A 23,130-nucleotide genomic window follows, 5' to 3' on the forward strand; every position below is an offset into this window, starting at 1 on the left:
GTAACATTTGAGTATTCGAAATACTCAAATGAATTTGAATAGATTTTTCAATCTAACATAACGCCCGGTGGCTAGGTTCGTTGCCTCACATGCGAAATGTTCGGAGTTCAAATCCCGGCCGGGTAGAATGGTACGATTTAACCATTTAAAGTATTGATTATCATCGCAGTATACCCTAACCGGGTCGAAGCGATGTAAAATAACGATAAAAAAACTCTAACATAACGTCAATAAATTAATCAGAAGGTTGAAACGCATTTATTATTATTTTTTTAAATTATAAACCCAGATAGATACAATTTTCGGTCAGTGAGAGGCAGACAAGTTCGAGTCCCGCAGTGACTCATAATTGACTAACTAGGAGATAGCTCAGTTCTGACAGTGATAATGATAATACAAAGGCTGGTAGGCGGACATGATTGTGAATGGTGTGAAAATGCATTGTCAACAGGTGTATACCGCAACAAATTACATTTCCAGTCCAGAGAATAATCCTGTTCACTCGCGGTAAGTGATCATGACATTCAATGAATTCCAATTTGGAGTTGGACAAAAGGAGATGATTCGGGAAATTTCAAAACACCCCACTCACTCCAAGGAAATTCACATCAACAAACAAAATACAGAAAGAAAACAATAGGATTCTGTTAAAATATGAATAGAATTTTAATCAAAAGCCTGTATAATTTTTTAGCCTATTCTAATTAGGCTAATTATACACAGAAAAACCTAAATATTAGCTACGTTTTGGAAGCCGTCTTTTATGTTTTCTGAAGCGATTGGATAAAGGTATTTTACGATTTTCTATTTATAAATTGTAATTTTTTCATATTTGTATTTTATTTATACTAGGGGGCTCCGCCTCCTGCTCGCTTCGTGATTTTCATTTCGGTTTTTCTATGTGCAGTTTTTTCATTCAATTTTTATATACGTGACGTGAAGAATTATTGATCTCCCTATTACGTTCCGCGAATCCTGATGAGAACACTATTGAATGTCATTATTGCGTCAAATTGCCAGGAATATCGGGTAATCTGTGACGCACACAACACTAAGGATACGCATGTTGTTTGCCGAGAGAGCACAATTTATTCTAAACATACTGTCCTTTATGAAACAGAAAACCCATCAGTGCTCTTTGATTCATGGCGCAAATTCTCTGGAAATGTGCGCACATGTTGCCTACAGCACAATTGCGTAACTGGGCATAATTAATTTACGATGGGGGTTGTGGTATTTTACATATGGCTCAGCGAGCCCCCAGGTGGAGGTGGAGAGTCGTGCGTCTCCGATGTTATGAGAGCAATTCATAAAAACAGAACGGGAAAAATGGTGGTGCTAATTAAAGTCAACACCTTTATCGAAAAACTCATAACACCGAGTGCTGAAAAGTCAAATAATGATAACAATTTTTTTAATATCGCGAGGATGATGAATGATGGAAGAATGAGGATTAATTAATTTTACTTGGAATTGAAGATGAAAACTTCGTACGTAGTTACTTTAAGCCCTGTATTCTTCGATAACATCTCCGCGGTTTATTCACTCGAAAATAATATTTCTGGAAAATAAACTCGTGATGACAAATATTTTGATCTGGAGTGAATGAAAGGGATGGAAATAATGATAAGAATTCAATTTGGTTTTGAGTTCGCAAAAATTTTTCATTCCAATTTGAACTCCAGCCATTCTCTAAAATTGAATCGTCATGTCATTCAAAACATGATGATGAATGACACAATGTGAAGTGAATTAAAAAGGGTTGAACTGATAACAATCAGTGACAATTAATTACTTCAATCAGGAATGGAAAAAATTATTTATTCGGATCCAATTGTAGCCACATCTTCGAATAACTTGTGGTCTGACCCAACACCAACCACATCTACTTCGAAAAAATTCTGCACTCGGACGAGCCACAGAAATTAAATTAACACTCTCACCAGAGAATTGCCATAGCCCTTAATTTTTATTCGTTTATCAGACAGTCTGACAGTCGTTAATACCCGCAGCAATTAACATTAAAATGAGATGGTGAGATGAGATGAGATGAGATAATGTGAAAAATACTGATGATAACAAGTATTTTAGTTTTGACTGAATGAAAAATTGTTGAAATAATTGTAATCAATCACTTCGATTCAAAATAGAAACCAATTATTTATTCGAATTTAACGCCCCCACATCTCCGCTAAAAAAATCGCCCCAGCCACGACGTGCAATAAAAGTTCACTCAGCCCTCACCACAGAATTTCCACGACCTTCTAAATTTTTATTAGCATTCATCAGAAAGTCGGACAGTCTGTTAACACCTACAGCAATATATCAACATTAACAATGTGAAAAATACACATGATAACAAGTATTTAAAAAATTGTTGAAATAATTATAATCACTCAATTTAATTCGAAATAAAAAAAATATTCCAATTTAACTGCACCCACATCACTTCAAAAAATCTCTCCACTAATGACGTGCGAGAAAAATTAACTTGACACTTTCACTTAACACTTTTAATCGGACAATCTATTAACACCTTACCGCACCATATTAACATTGACAGTCAGACTCAAACGCAGGATAAAAAATATCTGAAGCTTAATTGTACACGAAAATTGGTTGAGGTAATTACAATCAATCATTTAAATTAGAAATAAAAAAATCCTTTATTCCAATTTTATTTACCATTTTTATTCTTCATTCATCAGACAGTCTGACAGTTTGTTAACACCAGCAATAATATATCAACAATAACACTGACAAAAACGCCCATGACAGCAAATATTCCAGTTTTTACAAAATAAAGATCGTCCAAAATAATCATAATCAATCAATTCATTTCGAGATATAAAAAAAATTATTTACTCCAACTCAATTTCATCCCCAACTCTTCAAAAAATCTCCAGTGATGACGTGCGCTAAAATTGATTCAACACTTTCACCACAGAATCTCAAAACGCCCTAAATGTTTATTACCATTCATCAGACAGTCTGACAGTCTGCCACCCCCTTCCAGCAATATATTTACATGGCATCCCCATACCCCCAGTAGTCGGTCCTTCACCCTCTCTGAATAGCTACTTGAAACTCCTCTGAACTCCCTCCCCCCCCCCCGACCGCAACCTCTCGTTCGCCGAGTAAATATGATGTTGTGACGAATTTTCTCGAATGAATAAGCAAGTCATGACTTTCCCTTTATCGACGGGGCCATTATTCCTGCGTTGTTGGTTTTGCTGTTGTCTCGGGTTCACCGACAAGTTCTTGACCCTGCGGTGGTGACGCAGATGACTCATCCTTCTGTAGCTTCTTGTATTTACCATCGTCCACGTAGGAGTAGAGGATACCAAGAATTTCGTGAGCTTTGGCGTACATATCCTCCACGTTCTGTCAACAACAAATGCAGTCAGCGGAAACTTTATCTTTTTATCGAATTTATGATATATTTTGGTTTATTTGGGCGTGATGTACGTGAGATAAAGACGAATAAATGGATCAATTTATTGAAAATGCAAAGAACTATCCAAATACCGATTATTATCGTCGTTTCTATTTTTGGAATGACGTTAACTTCAATTCATGAAAGTTTTGTTGTTAACGTTAGTGTCAGTGTTTCGCCGTAGAGCAGAATATTGAATTGATCATCTTGAAAGTATTCACAAAAAGTTCCAAATTGTTAATTTCCAACAAATATCATGGATCTGTCGTTCTAAAGCTACCAAATATCAACACAAAATGGTACATTTGAGTATTTACCGCTTGCAACTCAAGAGAAAAACTGTAGTGTATTCTTTGGTTTACGGAAACTACAGCTAAAAATAGAAAACTTGAAAATGCTCCTGTAATGAGACCCTTATGTTTGGGTCCTACTACCTGAAGGCTGTCGTAGCCATACGCAAAGGGAAAAGGATACTTCACATTGAGCCGTCAGTGTGGACGCATTAAAACATTCAATTTATCCAAAATTTAAATTAATTGCTCGGTCTCGGTAAATACTCAAGTGAATCAACCTCAATTCAACTAAAATTTATATGAAACATTTATTGCACGTCAGTGCATTTTAAACTATTATTGTTACGAAAGCAATTGATCGTGCTAGTTTTCACTGGAAATCCAAACTTGAAATGATGAGTATCCTCGTTCTTTTCATCAAATAATGCCTCAAATTATATTTAAAACAATTAAAGAATGATAACAAAATCAAACCGAATTCAAATAACAAATCCAATTGAAATTTACATAAAGCTTGAGTTAAACCCAGCTATTAATCACAAAACCAAGAATGAATCTTTCAATTCCTTTCAAAACAATAACAAACAAACAATTATCTCATACTAGTCGTAAATTTTCCTGAGTGAGCTTTATTGTTAGGAGTATCGCCTGTTCTGTGTAGTCAGATTGAATAAATATCGATACAGGAAATATTGACTCCATCTTTCGTCGTCTTATCTAATAATTATTCAACACCTTGAATCACTTTAACATAAAGTGCAGAGGTGAAGCAACCGCAAATAGCAAGAGGGGACCGTATTTGCCCTAATCGAATGAATTAAACTTTGTGACGACAATGCGTTTGCAATGAACGAGCGGGGGAGTATGTATTAATTACACCTACTAATTGCTCAATATTGAACCCACCTGCGCCTCTCTGAGATCCTTTATTGCCGCGGTTTCGTAATGGAGCCTGTCGTACTCCTCCTGAGATAGCATGTAGCCGTTGTCGATGTCTGATTCCGCCTCCTCCTCGCGTTTTACTTCGGCCAGTTCGTCAGCGGTTAGGGGTATCTGAGTGGTAATTACGAGGGATTAATCGCCAAAAATTTTGTATTGAAATGGGTCTGAAGGAAATAGAACTGCGCTTATACTAGGAAATTCTGATGAATGTCTATAAAAATCGTTATTCTGTGAAAAACTACACAAGTTTTTTTGTCATTTCAAGGGATTTTTAGTTTTCGAAGGTCTTTAAACTTTATTTTGTTTTGTTTTTGAATATAAAATCAAATGAACAACTGGAGGATTCATGCATTATTCCAGAAAAAAAGGAAACAGAATAATTTGTCCAGAAAAATCGACAGCTATCCAATTTTTCAAAAAAATGTCCATTGAAATTTTCATTAAGTTTTTTTTTAATAAATTTTTTAATGAAATTTGGGGAGAGGTAGAGTTTTAAGAGAAGTTTTATAGAACGCCAATAGAATTATATAGCAAATGCACTGGGTGTTCTACTGAATTATCTCATACGCGTGCAACTCAAAATAATGAATGATAAAAGTCTAATATTACGTCTTTGTTATTTACGTAACAATTTCAAAGAAGGAATTTCATAACTTTAGTGGCAAACTCCTCCATTCATATATTAATTTCTCAATTATCAAAATGAGAAAAGTAAACTCACTAAAACTAGAAGGAATAAATGATTGTTTCCCATTCTCTGAGAACTTTACCAATTCAGGGGATCCATTCACATTAATTCGCTTCATATAAACTTCAGTTTCCTCAACTCCGAGCTTCTCCTCTGTCTCCGGATGTGGATACAGATTGCGATACAGAGACTGTGCTATTTTGATCTGCTTCGGTGATCTCTGGAAATTTTGTGCCGGAATTTTGAAATTCATTGGATTCAATAACAGATGCCGGGCATAGAAAAGAAAGCATTGATTTTCGGAGACATGCCACTGTTTTTCAGGGATCCATGCCCAATTACTACGGACATGTCACTGATTTTCAGGGACCAAACTCTAATTTTAAAGAATCCGCCAAATTTTAGTGATGTAAATCAGTGATGATCCATCACAGAGTCGGTTATCCTAGTCAGTGTCCAGTACATAGATCGGCATCAATCATTACTTTTAGTAATATTATGAGAAGGTGCTCCTTACTTATGCACCAAAATTTTTTTCCACCATATCATGCACGAGAATTCCTAATTAGACCAGATAAAAACTGTTTTGTTATAATGAACAAGTTTCTTGTCAAATGTTCCATAAAAAGTTGAAGTGTATTGTTAATAATTCTAAGCTACCACAATATCTGTAAACAATTCACATGGTATTATGTTTATAACAAAAAATATGACTGCAAATTGAACTGTAATTGTTCAGAAATGCGGAAATAAGTAAATAAAAAAGAAGGTGCACCTTTGATATTTGAAAATTAATATAATTGTTGGTAATATAATTTCTCAATTATCGGCTGATAAAATAATTCGGAATTTGAAAATTTAAATTGATGATTATTTTCAAAAGTCAAAAAATTGGTGAGTAATGTTAACAATTGACTTATTCCAAATTTGACTGTAACTTTAAAATTCTATTATGCCCATGCCTGGTCCAGTATCATCAATAATTGGCGATAAAGTTCTGAAAATCGGGGACATGTTCCCGAAAATCAGTGACATATTCCTGAAAATCAATTTTTTTCTCTGCGGATAGACTCACTTTCTTCCTCTTTTCCTCAATGATAGCGTCGCAGTATAGGTACAGCTGGAAGAGCGGATACCTGCGGATCTCCACAGGCGCCTCTTGCACGGGTATCAACCGATTCAGTATCATCATCTTCGTCCGCATGAGTTCATTTTTCTGAGAGGGAAAAATAATCATAATCGTCACTCAGAAAGTAAATGAATACAAAGTGAACCAGCAGTGTTTGAACAAATATGACTGGCGTTTCTTTTTCCGTTGGAATTCTCTTCAACATTTGTAGTTGAACAGCACAGCTTTTAAAAGTATTATAATCCCATTCGTCAGATCATACTTTTATCGCCGTGTGACATGACAAAAATACCCCAGCGGTGTGGAAAATTTTACTGTACAGGAGGATAATTTTTGCGTCCACAGATGTGGTTTTTACCGAACGAATAAAAAAATATCCTCCACAAACAGGTATTTTTTCATTGAATTATATTTCGCTCCATTACTATTTGTAAAGTTAAATTTTCCACGATTTTCTAAGTATTTTTTACCCCACTTTTCTCTCTGCGTAATGATTGAAAATTCTTAATGTACAGTTTACGTGTTTAAGGGGAAAAGGGCGAGGTCCCCTAGGTTTTAAATAACAACGTCAATTGGTTCAGCATGACCCTCTTAAAAATTTTCGTCTGAATTATCTGTGCCAAATTTCGGAAATTTTTATCACTGAAAAATCAAATATTCCATTGATTTTCTGTTCAATTATTCTGTGAAAATTCAGAAAAATCAGGAAAATTCAGGGGAAAATTGAATATTCATATCATTTTGTTTCTGAATATTCATATTCGATTAAAAATTCAATGAAGTGGTGAAATTTCCATCTCACTCCCACTAAAAACTCATGAGTTTCCTTGAATTCTACCTAGAACTTGAAATTTCACAACCATTTTTTCCCTAAATCCGATTCAATGTCAATCTCATGAGAATTACTATTATATTTTTTATGAAATTTCGAAAAATTTCCCAGTCTTATTTTTCAAGTGTTATTTTTCAAAATTTCTAACAATATTATTTTTCAATACGAAAAAGGTCAAGTTTGATTAAGCCATCCATTACTCTAATAAGTAACTGCATCAATTTAGTAATTCGATCGCTGGAAGACTCCGTAATAAACTGGAGGATTCGCCCCGATCGAATGATCTCGATGCCAATGTTCTAATGAAGAGAATATTCTCTAATACAGAAAAGAATGACGCGAGGCGCCAGGAAGGGGCGCCGGTTAGACGGCACATTGTATCGAGTGCAATCGACGAGAAAAACATTGCGAAAGGGAGAATCGACGAGAAATAAGTAGCGTGGGTGCCAACATTACCTTTACACTCGTCAGGATGAGAATTAATGGTAGCGTATCCGCATCTATCACCCCCCCCCCCCNCCCCCCCCCCCTCTATCGCAATATCTGTCCCCTTGCGTTTTCCGTAATGTGTTCGACCATTTTGGCTAATTAATTGAACGAATGTGAAAAGATGGAATGAAAATTATCCTCACATGTACATTGTTAAAAGTTTGTGGCTGAAATTTCTCCGAAATTTCTTGGAAAATGTATAAACTAACAGTTACACTGAAATTTGAAGGAATGTCGTCGTTGAAAATTCCATATCTATCGAATAGGCAATACTCCTGGGCTAAAAATTAAGCTGATCAAGGAAAATTTACGACCAGTATGAGATGATTGCCTATTTATTATTAATTTGGAAGGAATTGAAATATTCATTCTTGGTTTTGTGATTGATAGCTTGGTTCAGTTCAAGATTTATATAATTTTCAAGTGAATTTATTATTTGAATTGATTTCGTTATTATTCTTCAGTTGTTTAAATATAATTTAAGGCATTATTTGATGAAAGGAACGAGGATACTTATCATTTTAAGTTTGGATTTCCAGTGAAAACTAGCGCGATCAATTGATTTCGTAACGATAATAGTTTGGAATACAATGACGCGGAATAAATGTTTGATATAAATTTTAGTTGAATTGAGGTTGATTCACTTGAGTATTTTCCGAGACCGAGCAATTAATTTAAGTTTTGGATAGGTTGAATGTTTTGATGCGTCCACACTGACGGCTCAACGTGAAGTGTCTTTTTCCCATTGCGTATGGCTACGACAGCCTTCCGGTAGTAGGACCCGGGTTTATACCTCATTCCAGGAGCATTTTCAAGTTTTCTGTTTTTAGCTGTAATTTCCATGAACAGAAGGATACACTACAGTTTTTCTCTTGAGTTGGAGGCGGTAGATACTCAAATGTAACATTTTGTGTTGATATTTGGTAGCTTCGGAACGACAGACCCACACTGAGAAAAAAATTTTCTAATATCTGAAACATATTTTGTGAGACAAGTAAATTTTCTTCAATTGCTTAATTCTCTCAGGCATCTCAACTCACATGACCCGAGAAAGGCCTCATGCTTTAAAATATTCTTGTACTCAAGTATGATTTTGTCGCAAATGAACTTATTTAAATCGCGTAGAAGAATCATCAATCTTCGAGATTTAAGCCATTTCATGATTTTTTCGTTATGCACTTCCAATAGTGCAATGTGTAAAATATTCATGACGTAACACGGAACAATAGTGATGAATGAAAATTTATTCAAGTTCCGTGAAGTGCACACATTCTGAGATTTAAGCCATTGAAAATAATTTACTTTTCTCAAGAAAATATGTTTCAGATATTAGAATTTTTTTTTGTCAGTGCATGATATTTGTTGGAAATTAACAATTTGGGACATTTCGCGAATACTTTCACGATAATTAATTCAATATTCTGTTCTACGACGGAACACCATATTTGATGGAAGAATCAATGGAAATTGTAAATTTATAAATTGGCAGCCATTTTTCTCGGTGCACCGCAATGTCGGACGTTACTCTGTGCAATCAAAAAAATATCGGTATATGTAGGTATTTCGGGGGTGGATATCTCCTAGGAATGGGGCAGTAATGCTTGGAACGACGACGGATGGTCAATCGAATGAGGGGACATTACTATGGATCGAGTGGGAGTCCGTAGGTGGGGCGATCTATTATCCAATGCTTCAGGCTAAATTTCACGGATTAAAATTATAAGGATTTAGTATGCATGCAGGACACGTTTTGAATATTGCACGGTTACGTATGCATGCAATCTGCGAGGGGTTATCTAGAGGTAATTCTACAGGTCCTGCATTTCTGACATGGCATTGAGAAGCCGGAGCTATTTTACAGTCACGTGGAGATTGACAATGGGGAATCATGAATTTTCTAATGGAATGAAAATAAAGAACACTGTTAGAAATTTATGGAGAATTAAGGGACAGCATGTGAACGTTTGTGCATAAAATTTTGATTACACAATATAATTATATTTCTCGTTAAATCCCAACAACATTGAATATTCTTGAAAAATTCAAGGAAAATTGAGTTTTTTCAGGGACATGTCACTGATTTTCCGGAATCTACCCCAAATTTCAAGGAATTCGCAAATGTGAAATTTAACGACTGCGAAATTATGAAATTTAGTAATTTTGTCTCTAATTTTTTATTGAAGTCGTCGCAAATTTTTAGGTACTCATCTCGAATTTTTAATAATCAGGTTGATTCTAGTTACTGTCCAATATCACCAATAATTGGTGATTGATTTCTAGCAATCGATAACATGTCCCTGGACACCAAGAACATTTTTTATCTGTAATAGTCGCTGGAAATTTTATAATTTTCCCTCTCATTCTTGTTTCATACAATGAGAATCCACGAGAATCTCATAAATCTACCCATCCCAATACTGACACGAACTTCCAAAAATTCATTCCACATTTGAATCCCTAAAATATGTTGAACAAACAAGCCAACATTCAAATCTCCCCAATGCGCCGGCAAATGCCGCAATAAACAATTGCTGACACCTCCCCCTGCACCCCTAAAACACCCAACTCCCCTGACTCCCTGTCTATCACCCATCCACAATCTTCCAGTCCCTCTCGAGCCTCCCATACCCCGACAGCACGAACATTCTCCCAGTGGCAGTAGCGATAGAGTCGCAGTGTAAAGCTACACACGGGTAGTTGGCTTCGTGTCGGCAACGACACGCGATCAGAGTATACTCATAAAGTACTTTAAAGTACCGTTTCACTTAGTCATCGGGCTTGAGATTGCCCTGTGCATCGAAATGGCGGGTAGCCAAGGCCCGTCATTGCCCCCCCCCCTGCCCCTCCCCCACGCGGGTGGGGAGGGCTATAAAACGGCCTATCCTCATGCAATACACATTTTTCAATCCATTACATTCCTGTTTAAATTCGCCGTCATCCGGGGGAGTGTCCTTTCCCGATGAACCCAATAGTCAATAGTAAATAAGAGAATGAGGAGACTAAACTATTCCATCGATTCGCAGCGAAAAAACAAAGAGACGTTGACTCATCCTCTCTATTCTTCCCCAACTCATATTTACCTGTCCGTCATTTTTTTTGCTCTCGAAAAGTCCATTCTAGGAATGACAAATGACAGACCAGGAATATTGGATTGTATCGATTTACGAATGGTTGTTAAGTTTAATGCTAACCGATCATGTGGAGGATTAATGCGAAAAGACAGGGTTTTTCCATCGTAACGAAAAAAAGAATAGACATTTCAATTTATTTTTAGATTATTTTCTACTAACAAAAATATCAAGACTCCGTGGAGAATGGTCGGGTGGAGATATCAAAAAATTTCAATCTATCCTTTCCCCTCACTACGACGACTATTTATTTCGACCTACATGTTGAGAGTTCTCAGAAGAAAATAAGAGAGATAGAGGGAATTTGACATTTCCATCAAACTTTCGGGTGGGGATTTTTACGATGTATTATTATTTTTATGATTCGGCTCGGGAATTACATTTTTTCCCCACGAATTCTACCGCGGATTTGTCCTTTAGGGGGGGGGGATTGAACTACTTGGGATGAGCATAGCGTTGACTCGCACTACATGATTGGGAATTCTCCGAGAATTGAGGGGGACGTATGTGCCGATTCTGAATGTTTTGAGCTTGAAGGGAATTTGGAAGAAGGTTCTTTCTCAGGGATAGCCATATTCATAAATCATAATTACAGTCAAATTTTCAAGCCGTCAATTAGTTAACATCACTCTTGAATTTTTTACTATTTAAGTAATCATCAATTAAATAGTCAAATTATGAATTATTTTATTAAGCAATAATTCAAGTAGGAAGATTGACGATTATTCGGCTAATCGAAAATCCCTTTTACGAAATTAGAATTAATTGCTTAATGAAAAATTTACAGCTCCGTATTGGCAAATAGTTAATTCATCATCAATTGGAAATTTAAATTATTAATACTATACTATTTAAAAATTTTAATGAGTATATTTAAACCTTTTTCAGTATAAATCGGAAATCCTCTTAATTTTGATGGTCATCCCTGTTTTTTTACTGGATTGGGGATTTTATTCACTCGTTGGTGAATGCAACTTTAAAAACCCATGGAAAGTGTGAAATTCAGTTCAATTATCTTATAAAAATGATTAGGAATCAGAAAAATTCAGGTGAATATATTCCTGAAATTTCTATTAATTGAAAATTTAACGTAATTAGGGACTGAATGCTCAGGTTTTTAATCAAACTGGAACGTACGCGCGCGCTGATCTATCGCCTCATTTACTTGTGAAGAGTTTCTTTTTCTTCTTTGAAATTTCAAATGTATAAAATGTCGTGCACGCATAAATGCATTATAAAAATGAATAGTAAGTAAAAAATTGATGAATAATTTTAAATTTTTTATCAATTCCCTTTGGCTTTTCAAAGTGACTCGATGGAATGTTTCAATATTCAGGAAATTCTGAGTTTTTGAAAATACATTACCTTCCTCTCCTCAATCCTACCCTGTTGCCGGCTTTCGTAATCCTGCCGTATCCTCGCCATGAGTTTCAGCATGTACCTGCGGTCCGTCAGTCTCACAACACTGCTGCCCATCAGCATCTCCAGCTTGGATCTCACCGGTGGATTGCTGAAGCTATAACAAAACGACCCATCACGTGAGAATCCCGTCATCTCACGGATGTCGTGAATCGCAGAAAAAAAAAGATTTTGATGTTCAAGATTTTTTAAATATTTGCCCTCTAAACTGCGTGGAAATTTTTTTTGCCACAAAAAAATCCGCAATTTAAAATTCTTTGCAAATACAATTTCCCAGAAAAAATAGGTGTCAACATATGTGTGCATCAAATTTTACTCTCCGTCAGAGAAATTTTGTCTGGATAAAAAAAATTCAGTGTGTGTCATTTAAAAATGATCAGAACAGAATTTCTCCTGCGAATTCCCTCAAAATTCAATGATCCCCTTTTACACGGAGAGAAATAGTCAGTAAAAATTACGGAACAATCCACGTAATCCGCAATGGAGAATCGTTTCCCGGAAATTTTCATAGGAATGGAAGAGCAGAAATCTGAAACGTTCAGTGAATTTTCAGGCTCATCACCGAAAAAAGTACGAAATTGTCACGTAATTTTTTCCGAAGAAGTAAAATCTTACAGAAACTTCCCAACTTATTATGCCTGCAAAATCAAAAATTCTGGAACGTTCAACAATTTTTATGAAGCTGGTGAGTTATTTCTACGTTCCATTCCGTAAAATTTCTCAATCGTTGGGGACAAATTACGGAACGACTTGTTGTGCCCACAGCGGTGAGTCACCAGACGGGTGTCCCATTTACCTGGCGATTCGTACAATTTCAGTTCCGACTCACACTTTTCATTGAATTTTACTTCGCACGCGGATTACGTTTCGAAACGTAGTTTTCCATTTTTTTCTGGCAATTTTCACTGAATTTTTCTCTCCGTGTACAGAACAGGAATATATTTCTTATCAAACTTTTCTCCTTGCGAACTAAGAGCAGTTAAAAACAGCGGTCGATGCATCGTGAGCCCACCAACCCAGCTCTCAACCCACATCATTGGCATGAATAATTCTCAGAGAGATGAAGACCGGGGCAAAATTGGCTGGTCAATGTCGATGCATTCACATCGCAAATTCGTTGAATTTCGCCTCCTCCCCCTCAGCTATGAAAACGAAAATCTCCCCATTTTGCCCCGCATCCCAGTGCTTACGTCATTCGCCGGACGATTGTATCTTCCCATCAGCGATTGTACTTCTTCCCGTCACTCTACGATAAATCCATAGATTTCGACCAAAAATATCAAATTCCATGGATTTTTTCGTCACTGAGAAAAAAATTCACCAAAACAGCCTGATACCGATTTATCGATAGTTTTATCAGACAACTCCACATTCAACCAACTTCTGGGCTCGACTGAGCCAGGTATGAACAGAAATTCACGTGAAATAAGGTTTCGTGACTAACGGGCCTCCAGGCTGTGAGGGTGGCTAGAGGGTGGTAAAACTATCTCCTCAGCTGGTATGACAAGAGCAGTTTCGATGCGTTTACGCTGCATTTAACGCGTCTGCATGACCTTCCCGATGACGCTGATGGTTGCGTCAACGATTAAACGACGAGTGAGAGGTTTCAGCGGATTCGTCGAGTCTCGAATCGAGAGTTGTTTCGAAGGAAATGAAGTTGGCGAAGGATGAAATTATAAACTACTCAAAATTGTGATGGTAATTCTGAACTTGTAATGGACTTTAATGTACCTTAATAACACTGCAAACTCTTGAATTGCAAGTACACGCGAGGGTTCAACGGGTGAATTGCTGAAAAATTAGGGTTTAGGTTTCGGTTGTGGTTTTTATTCATAATGAAGACATGATGTGGGCAGGAGAGAGATTGTAATTCAGGGGAAACAAATTGGAATTTCATGGAGAGTTTAGGCGGATTTTACAGGAGAGTGACAGTGAATTAGATTGAGGCAGGAAAATAATTATGAAAATTTCATAATTATTTCATAAATTTCAGTGGAAATTTAATCGAATGACAATTGTTTCTGCAGCACAATAAATCATAGTGTTTTCAATTAGTTGAAAATTTAAGAAAATATTTGCTTGAATTTCACTGATTTCTAGTATTTTTAGGTTTAATTGAACTGAATTTTTTAGTTTCCATTATTGTTTCTTCAAATTATGAATTTTTAGTGACGAAATTCATTGGAATTTCGATGGAACAGAATTTCAGGGGAGTCAAAATTTTGTAATAATGCGGGACTTATAAAATGTCAAGTTTGACGTGAAAGTCGAATCAAATTAATCAATTTCAAACACATTTTGGACGTGAATTTCAAAAGTACTTGAATTTTTAACGAATTTAGAATTCAAGAATATATTCGCGAATTCAAGAATATATCCAGAAAAATCAGATCATTTTTATAGAGAAAATTCGCAAAAATTATAGAGCTGCATTATTTCTTTTACAGCACCAGAAAATTATTCTAATGAATGAGAATGAGAGATTTCTACTGAATAATGGCCTTGAAATTCACTGATTCCCTTGATTTTCTAATCGGAATAAATTTTTTCAATGACGAAATTTACGAAAATTCCAACGAAAATGCCCCTCATTCAAAATACTACCGTAATAATAAATTGTGTTTCTGAAATTTCAACGGAAAATCATCACCAGCAGGATTGATAAAACAAGGAGAGGGCTGGTCGTAGACTCTACGTAATGTAATTGATGTTATTTTATCGGCAAATATGTACACCGGAACTTAATAGGGTGGAAAGACCGATAATTCATCCACTGCCTTCAGCTTCACGGTCGTACACAATTTATTTTATTTATCTATTTTCTCCAGGGGTGATACGCCAGTTGACATTGATCAAGAATAAAACCACGGGGTTCGAATTTATGACGGTTAATTAATGAAAGATCCAGGATTGATTGAGTGACGTTTTTCCAATCGAGATAATTAGGGGAATAACCAGAACAAATAGGTGTGACTGTCGACGACAATTAGTTGAGTATTCCACAGTAAAAAATATGCCCATTGGAGAGAATGAGTCCTCCATCAGTCGACGGCAATTAAAATTAATTGGAACAATGCGAAAAAAATCGTAAAAAAGTGATGTGTTTTTTTAAGATCGCAAAGTTCCTTTAATTCCTTATTATTTTTAATCAACAATTTTCCCCTCTTTTTTACCAAAATGCAAGAATGAGGAATTCGTGAAGGTCGACCATGTTTACGACTGTACGAAACTCTTACGACTGAATTTTTATTTGCGTCTGAATAGCGTAAAAATTGGCAGACGTGTGCACCAAATGCTCCGAAGTATTTTGATAGAAGAAGTGGAGCAGAACAAAAAAGTGGATGAAGGGGAAGGAGATAGGGTTTGATGGTAGTGCTGAGTACGGAATAGAAAAATAAGTAAAAAAAATGTGAGGAAAAAAAAAGAATGAAATCGTTGGAAACGTTTGTCTGCTTGAGTTTCCTGAGCGTGACACAACGAGAAGAGAAATAGAGAAGAAGAAAAAATAGATAATGCAGGCGTAATGGTGAGTGCATGCCAGTGGGACAGGTTCAACGAATGTGGGACATAGGGAAGGACGATCGAGTATCGATTATTTGGTTTAGCGGGGGAGAAGGGGGTGAATTTATGCGCTCCCGCATGGGCTAGAGACAGCCAAGGTCCTTCAGTTCTTCACTGAATTGTGTGTACCATCTCCTCTTCCTACCACTCCACAGCTACTTCTCTTGTCGCTTTTGTTTTCGTTAGATGGGGCGTTATGTAGGCGGTTCCGACAAATTGTCCGCGCGAGAGGTGTTGATGAAAGGGGAGAAAAATTACACGGTCAGGAGGTGACGAGTGGAAGGGGGAGACGGAGGGATACTTTCAATGGGCTTCATTCAAGACAACTCGGAGGTGAATGGGAATGGATTTTTTTTATCTGTTGGAGTATTTTTGGATATTGATGAGAGGAGGTCGATGGGGTGTCGATGGATTTTCTGGGGCCTCTGGGTTTTAGATATTGATTGATTGATTATTTCGGGGCTTCGGATTTTGGAGGGAGATCGGTCAGATCAGTATTTCAAGGGATATATTGGGGAAAAAATTTGGCTGAATTTTCCGGAAAAAGAGGTTGGGGTGGATTTGCGGGGACAAAGTCAATGGAGGTTTAAGATTCTCGAAAAATTTACGTAAAGTCCCATTTTTTAGGGGTAGGACGATGGAAATTTTACAATTTGCAGGAATTTTTAGGTGAAAAAGACTATTTACTTCAGAGTTCTCTTGAGTTTTTAGAGATTTTTTTTTAATTCTTGGAATTCCAGGAATTTTTGAAGGAACTCATTGAATATTCTGATTTTTTATTAATTTTCCCGGAATAATTGAATTGGAAACCGGGATTTTTCCATGAAACTATGAATTTTCAATGTCAAAATTCTTTGAAATTTCAATGGAAATATCACTTGTTAGAAATTTCCAAGACTCTCATCGGAAATTTCAGTGAAAAATTTTAAACAGTCTAAATGCTAATGGATTTGCAATTGTTTTGGAACAGTCCGAAATATCGAATCCGTCTTCAACTACGATATTAAAGACTTGTTAGTAATTCTCAGGAATCTATCCACAATTATTAGAATTCCGCGATTGCAATATTCAACTAGTTCGGAATTCTGAAATTCAGTATTTTGGCACCAATTTTCAGTGGCATTGTCATTAATTTTTAGTGACATCGTCACTATTTTTCAGGCAAATATCACTAGTTTTCAGGGACTCATCTCTAATTAATAAGAATCTATTACCAAATTTCAGTGATAGAAATCGCTGATAATCACGGCTACCCTAGGAAGTGTTCATTATCACCAATAATTTGTGATAAATTTCTGAAAATCACTGAGAAGTCTCTCGAAATCAGGGACATGTTCCTGAAAATCTATGAAATGTTCCTGAAAGTGGAAAAAAAATTCTGTTTTCTTCAGAAGGTGAAGCCTTTATGTACACTGTCAGAAAAAAATGAAATTTCATGGACAGTTGACTACTAATTTTCGGAACAGTGACACTGAATGCGATTTAGGGGAAAAAAATCATGAAATTTCAGGTTTCAGCATAAAGACGAGAATTTTTCAATTGATTTCAATTTCCAATCTGATATGCATACTCAAGGCCAATTTATATTAAATTTTCAGTGAAACCTGAAATTTCAGGATTTTTCCCCCCTAAATCACATTCAGTGTCACTGCCCTGAAAATTCAAGAATATATTTACCGCAAGTTTCTGTGTTTCTGTTCATTTTCACGGAAAAATGGGACTGAAATTGAAAGTTCTCTTTGATTTTTCCACGAAATTCTGAATTGTCAATGACGAAATTCCATGAAATTTCAGTGGTGATTAAATTCGATAAAAATTTCCAAAAAGTGCATCGGAAATAAGAGAGAAAAATTTTTAACCGTTTTATTTTTCCATTTTTGGGCCATGTTCGACCCTAAATCAGTCCTCTTCGTACAATTCGTCTGATATCGCAGTGACAATTCGTCAATTCATGTAAAGTAATCGGACATACTTCAATTGAATCCCGATGAAGGCCTCTGGAAAGACTAGACGTGAAGAAATTTGCACGCTGACTAAAATTGAAAAATCGCAAAATATTTATCGTGCGACTGCTCGAATCAGCTGTCTGGCATAGAGCGGTATGTTCTTTATTGAATGATGAACTTGTCATGCCAAATAACCACCCACTCCGCGAAGCCTGATGTATACGCATTTCGATGCACGGTGATGCCTACAACTCAACTCAAACTGATATTGCCCCAATGTAGCGTGATCGAAGGTAAGTGCAGGTGCATGAGAAATCGAGTATCGATTTTGGAATACCATTCCATCGGAATAAAGTACATGTTACATATGCGATATGGTGGGGTTTTCATGCAGACATGGGTGCCAACTTTATAATCAATGTATAAACTCAGCGCATTGTTAAGGAATCTGTTGAAATTCCGTTGGGATTTCAATTTTTTTGCTGCTGAAAATGTTTTATCGGAGCAATCAGTAAAGTTTGATTTTTATATAGAACTTATTTTCATAAGATTATTTTTATAAAAATTCTTTCGCTTGAATTTTCCTAATTTTATTGCTTGAACATTTTTCATTAGGAAATAAAATGGAGACAGTGAAAAAAACTTGGAAAATTCACTGAGGAATTCTTTTATTAAATAGCTCAATAGAGTGAGTTGCATACGAAAATTAAGATCTAATAGTTATTTTCTGGTCAATATTTTAAGAAAAAATGGCAGAAAATCTGTAGAATCCCGTTTTTTTTAATAGTCTGGGGTATGAAAGAATTCAGTATAAAAAGCCCTGTTGAGATTCCATAGAAAATTCTATTCTTTTTCTGCTGAAAACCTTTTATTGACGAAATCATTACATTTTTATTTTTATATAGAACTTATTCTCTTCTTCATTCTTATAAAAATTCTTTGTTTAAATTTCCCAAATTTTATTATTTGAACATTTGCATTGAGAAAACAAAATAGAAACAGTGAAAAAAACTTGGATAATTCGCTGAGAAATTCCTTTATATAATATCTCAATAGAATGAGGTGCATAGAAAAAGTAAGATCTAATAATAATTTTCTGGTCAATAGTATAATTTAAAAAATTGCAGAAGAACTGTGGAATATTTCAATAGAATTTTTAAATTAATTTTGTTTACAAGTCTAGAAATTTTTCCCGGGAATTTCAGCACTTTGTTTGAGAAAATCATCTCTAAGTTCGCAACTTCCATCGCAACTCGTAATTGTCGTTCCAGAATTATAGATGAGTGGATGAACACTCGGATTTCCAGCCCCCACGCACATTGAGTTTACCACTCCAGAGAATTTTGTTATTTATGCTCTCGGGTGCTGAAAAAGTTATTGTACTTTCCTGGCGCTGCCATCTCGAGAATTACGTGTGACGACCGAAAATCTGATTATTCTGTTATAGTAGACATATTTTCTCAAACATCTCCATCGCATATAAAGTGAATTCGTCCCTCTCACAAAGCACTATTTCATGGCACTCCACACATTCTAAAGATGAGAGAATCTTCTGGTGTAATAAATGAATTTTTCATCACAATACAATGTCTTATGTATTTTTTTTTCGTTACTTAAAAAAAATGAGAGAAACGGGGAAAATTTATTTCTAGGTATTTATGGAAATATTTACGAAAATAGAAAATTCACCAAATTTTCGATTTTATACAAAAAATATTCTCTCATATTCTCTTTAATTTTAACAATGCAGAAATTTTTTTCAATATTTTTTATTTTTCTCTCCATCCATGATATTCGCCCAGAGAAATGATTCATTTGAACCGAATAAATAGTTATTTTGAATAAACAAATGTTTTCTGAATCTGAATATAAAAAAAGCTTTCATTCCAAAGCCAAAACAAAAATTTGAATTATTTTTCACTCAGTGAAGAGAACGCATCATTCACTTGCTTGTAATAAAAGATTTATTCAAAATGGATGAATCATTTAAGTAATATAATTGATAAATTGTCATTAAAATAAATATATAAGTTGATAACTTTTCCACTGGAATATTGCTGAAATCAATAGAAGCATATTGTATAAAAGTTTCATTAGATTCAAATGTGTCATTTCTCTGCGTGCATCATTACCCGCCCCATGAAGAAATATGCGTGTGGAGAATCCATGAGTCGTGTACAATTTATATACATCGTATATAAAGGATTAAATACAATTTCATATGTGAGATTCTATATCACTTTATACAGACGGTATATAGGGACATATATCTTATCGATATGGGGAAAAAATTGAATTTCACGAATAGTTCACTGATAATTTTCAGGACAGTGCCCCTAAATTTGATTTAGAGAGGAAAAAATCATGAAATTTCAGATTCCAGGCACAGATGGATTATCTTTCGAACGTTATCTCGATTGTTTTTCCATCTTCATAATCTAAAATATATCATAATTTCCTCTGCATTAAAAAAAATGAATATTTGTGAAGAGCATTTTTAATGAAGATTAGGAAATACCTCCGACGGAGAGAAAATTGTAAATGGATAATTTATCATGGTAACTATCGATCTGACAGGTATTGGCTGCTAAGACACATGACGAGTGAACAGCCATTAGACTCTGTTAATTATCAATTTGCAATTTCCGCCCTATTGGGATTATGTCCCAATATTATTGAAAAACGCTTTTTGTAAATGTTCAATTTTTTTTCATCATAATTTTTGAAGACTTCTTCAGGGCTATGTAAAACTGAATGGCAATTGAAGAACATTTCATTTCGAATGGTAATACACGCGGGCCTTCACTGAAAATTCAACGAAATTCCAAATTTTCGAGCAGCATTGGGAAACATGAATAATTCGTGCCAAATTAAACTGAATTTTCAATTGATTGAGAATTCAAGAATATATTTACTGAAATTTTCCTGATTTCTATTGATTTTCATGGAATAATTGAACTGAAATTTGCAGTTCTCACACGGAGAGAAATTTTCTAGAAAAATTCTAGTAAGAGTATTTGAAAAAATTACAATCCACCGGCTGTGAAAAATTCTAGTGCTGTTAAAGTAAAATTTCTTGGTATTTGTGGTAAAATTTCTGGGGATTTCTGTGAAATTTTTACAGAAATACGGGGAAAAACTCATGTTTTCCCCAATAAAATTTCGAGTGCCGGCACTGGAATTTTTTCCTGGCTGTCACTTTGCGCCTCTTTTCCCGTGCTAGCACTAAAATTTTTCTAAAAAATTTCTCTCCGTGCATCGATTTTTTCCAGAAATTCTGAATTTTCAAATATGATTTTTTTTTAATTCAGTGGAACTAACATGTGAAAATTTCCGAAAAGGTTCCTGAAAATTAGTGATATGTCCCTGGAAATCGAAACTGTCTTCTCCATGATTCTGAAAGGGTTTCCTCCAGTCCTCCAAAAACCTTGACATTTCTCCCCGCTCCATAACGAACCCACTCACGTCTGTCCTTTCATCCCGTATTTTAAAAGTCGTGTCGTCAAACTGAATTTCCTCGTTTCCCTCATCCATTGAAAGTCTCTCTCGGGTGTAATACCTCACGTCGTCATTCCCTCACTCTATCGGACACGTTTCGTGATAGCACGACCCTAATTCCAAGTCCAATTGTTCATGTGTAAATTTGATAATTTTATCCGGCAATGTCACGCATCGTGTAATCTCCAAATGACTTCCTTCAATTGCCGCGTCAATTAATTTCCAGGAATGTGGAGGCTCATGCTGAAGTTACCATAATTTCTGTAACTGCTGTACGTGCGGTTAACTGAAATCACGGATTACTGCCTGTTCTTGTGGGCGAATGCAGCTCTATTTCCCAAGTGGAAATTGCAACAGTCTAACATTTTGTTTGTGTCTCCTAATCCAATTGTTGGAGTTACTGAGAAGTTACTTCTCAGTTCATGGGGTTGATGATACAATAAGAGAGATAATTTTAGTCAATCCAATTCCAATATTTTGAAAAGTGTCAAGTAGAGCGTCAGTTGGTACAAAACATTAGGAGATGAATTTTCCTTTCAGAATTCATTTTTTCTTCCCTATTTTCGCTGCAGAAGGTAAAGTAGACATCGAATACGACTGATAAGCCGCTTTTTATCGTCCGTGAATTGCGCAGAGAAGGAAGCTTTCGAAAAATTGATTGTACATAAATTATTCATAGAAAATGCTCGTAATTTTAAAAAATTTGAAATTTTTCAATTATTTCACCAATCTTTCCCCAAACGTAAACTTTCTCATGTTTTAAGATTGTTTAAATGTTTTCTAACGGTTCAATATTGACATTCAAATTCAGACCTGCGAAGTTTAAATAATAAAATCATTATAAACTGTCCGGAAACTTGGGGTCAAATCGGGCTCAAATGAAAGCTCTGATGTCTGACTACAAATCTAGAAAATGACTTCACTGGAGAAAAAATAGCCAAAGTCCTTGGATATCCTTAACTTGATCAGAATTTATGCAACAAGTTGGATAATGATGAAAGTTGAATAAATTGAGCTTTTGCCGTATCCAGAATAGCCGCTGGACGGAGAATATTTTGAATATTTTGTTGTCAACGTGTTGCTGTGACACCCCCTTAGGATTATTATCAAAGATAAGTCCCCGTGCACGGTATTTTCAACATTCGACTGCAGTCGCACAGCGGATAGAATAAGATGCAGTTTCACCTTTGAGTTGAACCCCGGAAACACTCGCATGTTACAATTTGTACAATATAATGGAATTAACTGTTACAGACTCATGAAACTCATTATTATCATTAAAAACTCCAGTTAATATTCTCAAACTGCCTATAAATGTTTTACAAATTCAATTTAACACTCCGTTGCGACAGAACACTCAGTACAAAATACCTGCAATCAATGATGGGCCGATACCCCGGATAAATCTCCCCCTCATCTTGAGTCTTGTGCATTCTCCTCTTCCTCTCCCTCAGCATCTTCACTTTATTCGCAACTGTCTCCAGCCATTCCTCAATGTCATCACTGAAGTAATCAACTTTGGCGACATCCGGTAAGGCGTGAACGAGTAGCTCCACTGTCGCCCAGAATCCGTCACCAGACGGTGGAATCATCTTCAGCATTTCCACAATTTTTTCATGAACCACTTCTTCACTCAAAAATCCTTTCTACCCGCAGTGGCAAGCACTTGCCCCAACATCATTCGAAAGCGTATGTACGAGCGAACACTATCGGCGATTTCACCCAAATGATTCGAGTGCTAAAAGGCGCCGGTGAATTTTCGTTTAACC

At 35.8% G+C, this 23,130-nt stretch overlaps 1 protein-coding gene across 1 annotated transcript; it reads right to left on the minus strand.

The window, feature by feature from the left end:
- Positions 1 to 3,122: 3,122 nt before the first annotated feature.
- On the minus strand, positions 3,123 to 23,130 carry LOC107040186. Its single transcript, XM_015260141.1, has 6 exons — positions 22,733 to 23,130; positions 12,303 to 12,453; positions 6,435 to 6,575; positions 5,442 to 5,579; positions 4,636 to 4,782; positions 3,123 to 3,384 (listed from the first exon to the last, which is right to left on the minus strand). Exons 1-6 carry the CDS (start codon positions 22,960 to 22,962, stop codon positions 3,211 to 3,213), a joined length of 981 nt encoding a protein of 326 aa, XP_015115627.1. The 5' UTR covers positions 22,963 to 23,130; the 3' UTR covers positions 3,123 to 3,210.

Source organism: Diachasma alloeum, unplaced genomic scaffold (assembly GCF_001412515.2).
Source record: "Diachasma alloeum isolate Michigan unplaced genomic scaffold, Dall2.0 Dall_scaffold_00325, whole genome shotgun sequence".
In the NCBI taxonomy this organism is placed as follows: domain Eukaryota; kingdom Metazoa; phylum Arthropoda; class Insecta; order Hymenoptera; family Braconidae; genus Diachasma; species Diachasma alloeum.

What these genes read in the sequence shown, in the direction of transcription:
- LOC107040186 (XM_015260141.1), bottom strand. Translation starts at nt 22,962, where the DNA reads ATGCTGAAGATGATTCCACCGTCTGGTGACGGATTCTGGGCGACAGTG. An exon ending in TGAATGGATCCCCTGAATTG is followed by an intron (nt 4,783 to 5,441) that starts GTAAAGTTCTCA and finishes ATTACCACTCAG; the next exon opens with ATACCCCTAACCGCTGACGA. An exon ending in AGGATCTCAGAGAGGCGCAG is followed by an intron (nt 3,385 to 4,635) that starts GTGGGTTCAATA and finishes TGTTGTTGACAG; the next exon opens with AACGTGGAGGATATGTACGC.